The 1,755-nt window shown below is 41.3% G+C and overlaps 1 protein-coding gene across 1 annotated transcript in view; it reads right to left on the reverse strand.

Moving 5' to 3' along the window:
• ESRP2 (epithelial splicing regulatory protein 2) overlaps nucleotides 1–1,755 on the reverse strand; it is a gene marked incomplete at its 5' end in the record, with an annotated part of 41,181 nt that overhangs the window by 9,445 nt on the left and 29,981 nt on the right. Inside the window, one exon of the mRNA XM_010134803.1 lies at nucleotides 1,614–1,755. Coding sequence (XP_010133105.1) covers nucleotides 1,614–1,755 — 142 coding nt within the window. The remainder of the gene's footprint in view (nucleotides 1–1,613) is intronic.

Here is a 1,755-nt window from a genome sequence, read left to right on the forward strand (position 1 = left end):
ACCACCCAACAAAAACTTCGGTTAGTTGAGGGGAAAAAAAAAAAAAAAATCAAAAAACCCCTCCAACCTAAAAACCCCGTAAAATATCAATGGCTAAGCAACAGCTGAGTAATTACGACTGTTTGTCTGGAAATCATGAAAGCCACAAGTAACTGAATCTGGTTTGAACTCTGGAAATACCTGTGGAAGGAAAAACCCTAAAATACAACATTTGATTTCTTTTTAGTGTGTGTCAACAGTCATCACACTTTTTACAAGCTAGCCTACAATTTTTTCCACTGAAAAACCAAGTATGTGAAACTACTTTCAAACATAAATGTAACATTTGAAGAAAGGCCACAACAGGTAGAGGACTGAATCTTCCAAATGCTCAGAACTTGGAACATAGTCATTTAAGCACCTGTTCTCAGTCTACATCCATTTATATAGCAGACATCTGGCTCTACGAGTTAAAGTCCACTGTCCTTTTAAGAATCTTAAAGAAAAAGAAAGGAAAAACCAACATATCTTGCCCGAATGTTTCGCATTAATCACTGTGATGCGTTAAAAACCTTTAGCAACGCTGCTGTTAACCAACTTACAGAATTGTGAAGCACAGACATGCAAAAACTGTCTTCTTTTCACATTCAAACAGTGGTTTGAGACCCACCAAGAGGATTTTAAGTCAAGGCTGCTGAGCAGTACCAAAAGGTCAGATTTGCTGTTGTGCACAGAAATTAAATACTCACCAGAACACACCCTATTCAATTATCTTTCCTTTTAGCAAAAACACGGTGACAAAACATGGATGCAGATAGAGTATCCTCTAAGGTGAAAGGCTGAGGACATGGAAAGACCCAGTCCATGAATTCAGGAAGTGCTGCTGGAAGAAAAATATTTGTACACGGTCCTTTTTTTTTTTTAATGTTCCTCAAGAAGATAAATTTCTATGTGTTTGCTCAGTGACAGAGCATTGAATCAGTACATAGTCAATGAAGTCATCTACAGCACGTAGAATATCTGCTATCAGTATAAAATGGTTTGGAAAAATACAGTTTTCCTTTAGGTTACAAGGTAATTCAGTTTTAATGGAAAATGTTCCTGCCTGTAACAAAAATAATTAGTCCTTGAAAGAGTCTGACAGAGAAGTCTGTCTCTCTCCTTTTGCAAGCAAGTCACCACTCTAGGTGACTTCAGGTGACTTCTAGGTGACACAGCCTTCCGTACCAGAAATTTGCTCTCAGCAGACTTTAAACGCTTAAGTCTTGAAGGTTAAACATTGACCCTACCTGGCTCCACCAACACGCGGCCAGGACTGAAAGCTCTCTGCAGCCCCCGACAGCCCCTTCACCTTCCCTTGGCAGCCCCAATCTCACTGAGCTCTGTGCTTTCTCCCTCTCCAAACTCAAACACTAACCCTAGATGCTAAATCACTATTTTCAAATTAGGATGTGTTTATTATATAAGAAATAAGGCAAATTGTATCTTATACTCCGGTCTGCCAGTTAGAGACAACACTGAGCTCGCACACTTGTTCAGTGATTTCCAGAAGCGCTCACTTGCTCAATTTGATTCCCACTGATCATTCCTTGGAGGTCCAAATACAATATCAGGGAGAGGGAGTGCATACTAACCTGGTACCCCTGGAAGAAACTGAGTATCTCCTTCATTCCTGTGTTATACGGCAAGCCCTGCATACGGACCAACGCTCCAGGCTGCGGCAGAAGCGGAGTGTGGGTGGCAGTGGCAGCAGGGGCTACAAAAGCCCCGCGGGGG

This window comes from Buceros rhinoceros, unplaced genomic scaffold (assembly GCF_000710305.1).
Source record: "Buceros rhinoceros silvestris isolate BGI_N320 unplaced genomic scaffold, ASM71030v1 scaffold35014, whole genome shotgun sequence".
In the NCBI taxonomy this organism is placed as follows: Eukaryota; Metazoa; Chordata; class Aves; order Bucerotiformes; family Bucerotidae; genus Buceros; species Buceros rhinoceros.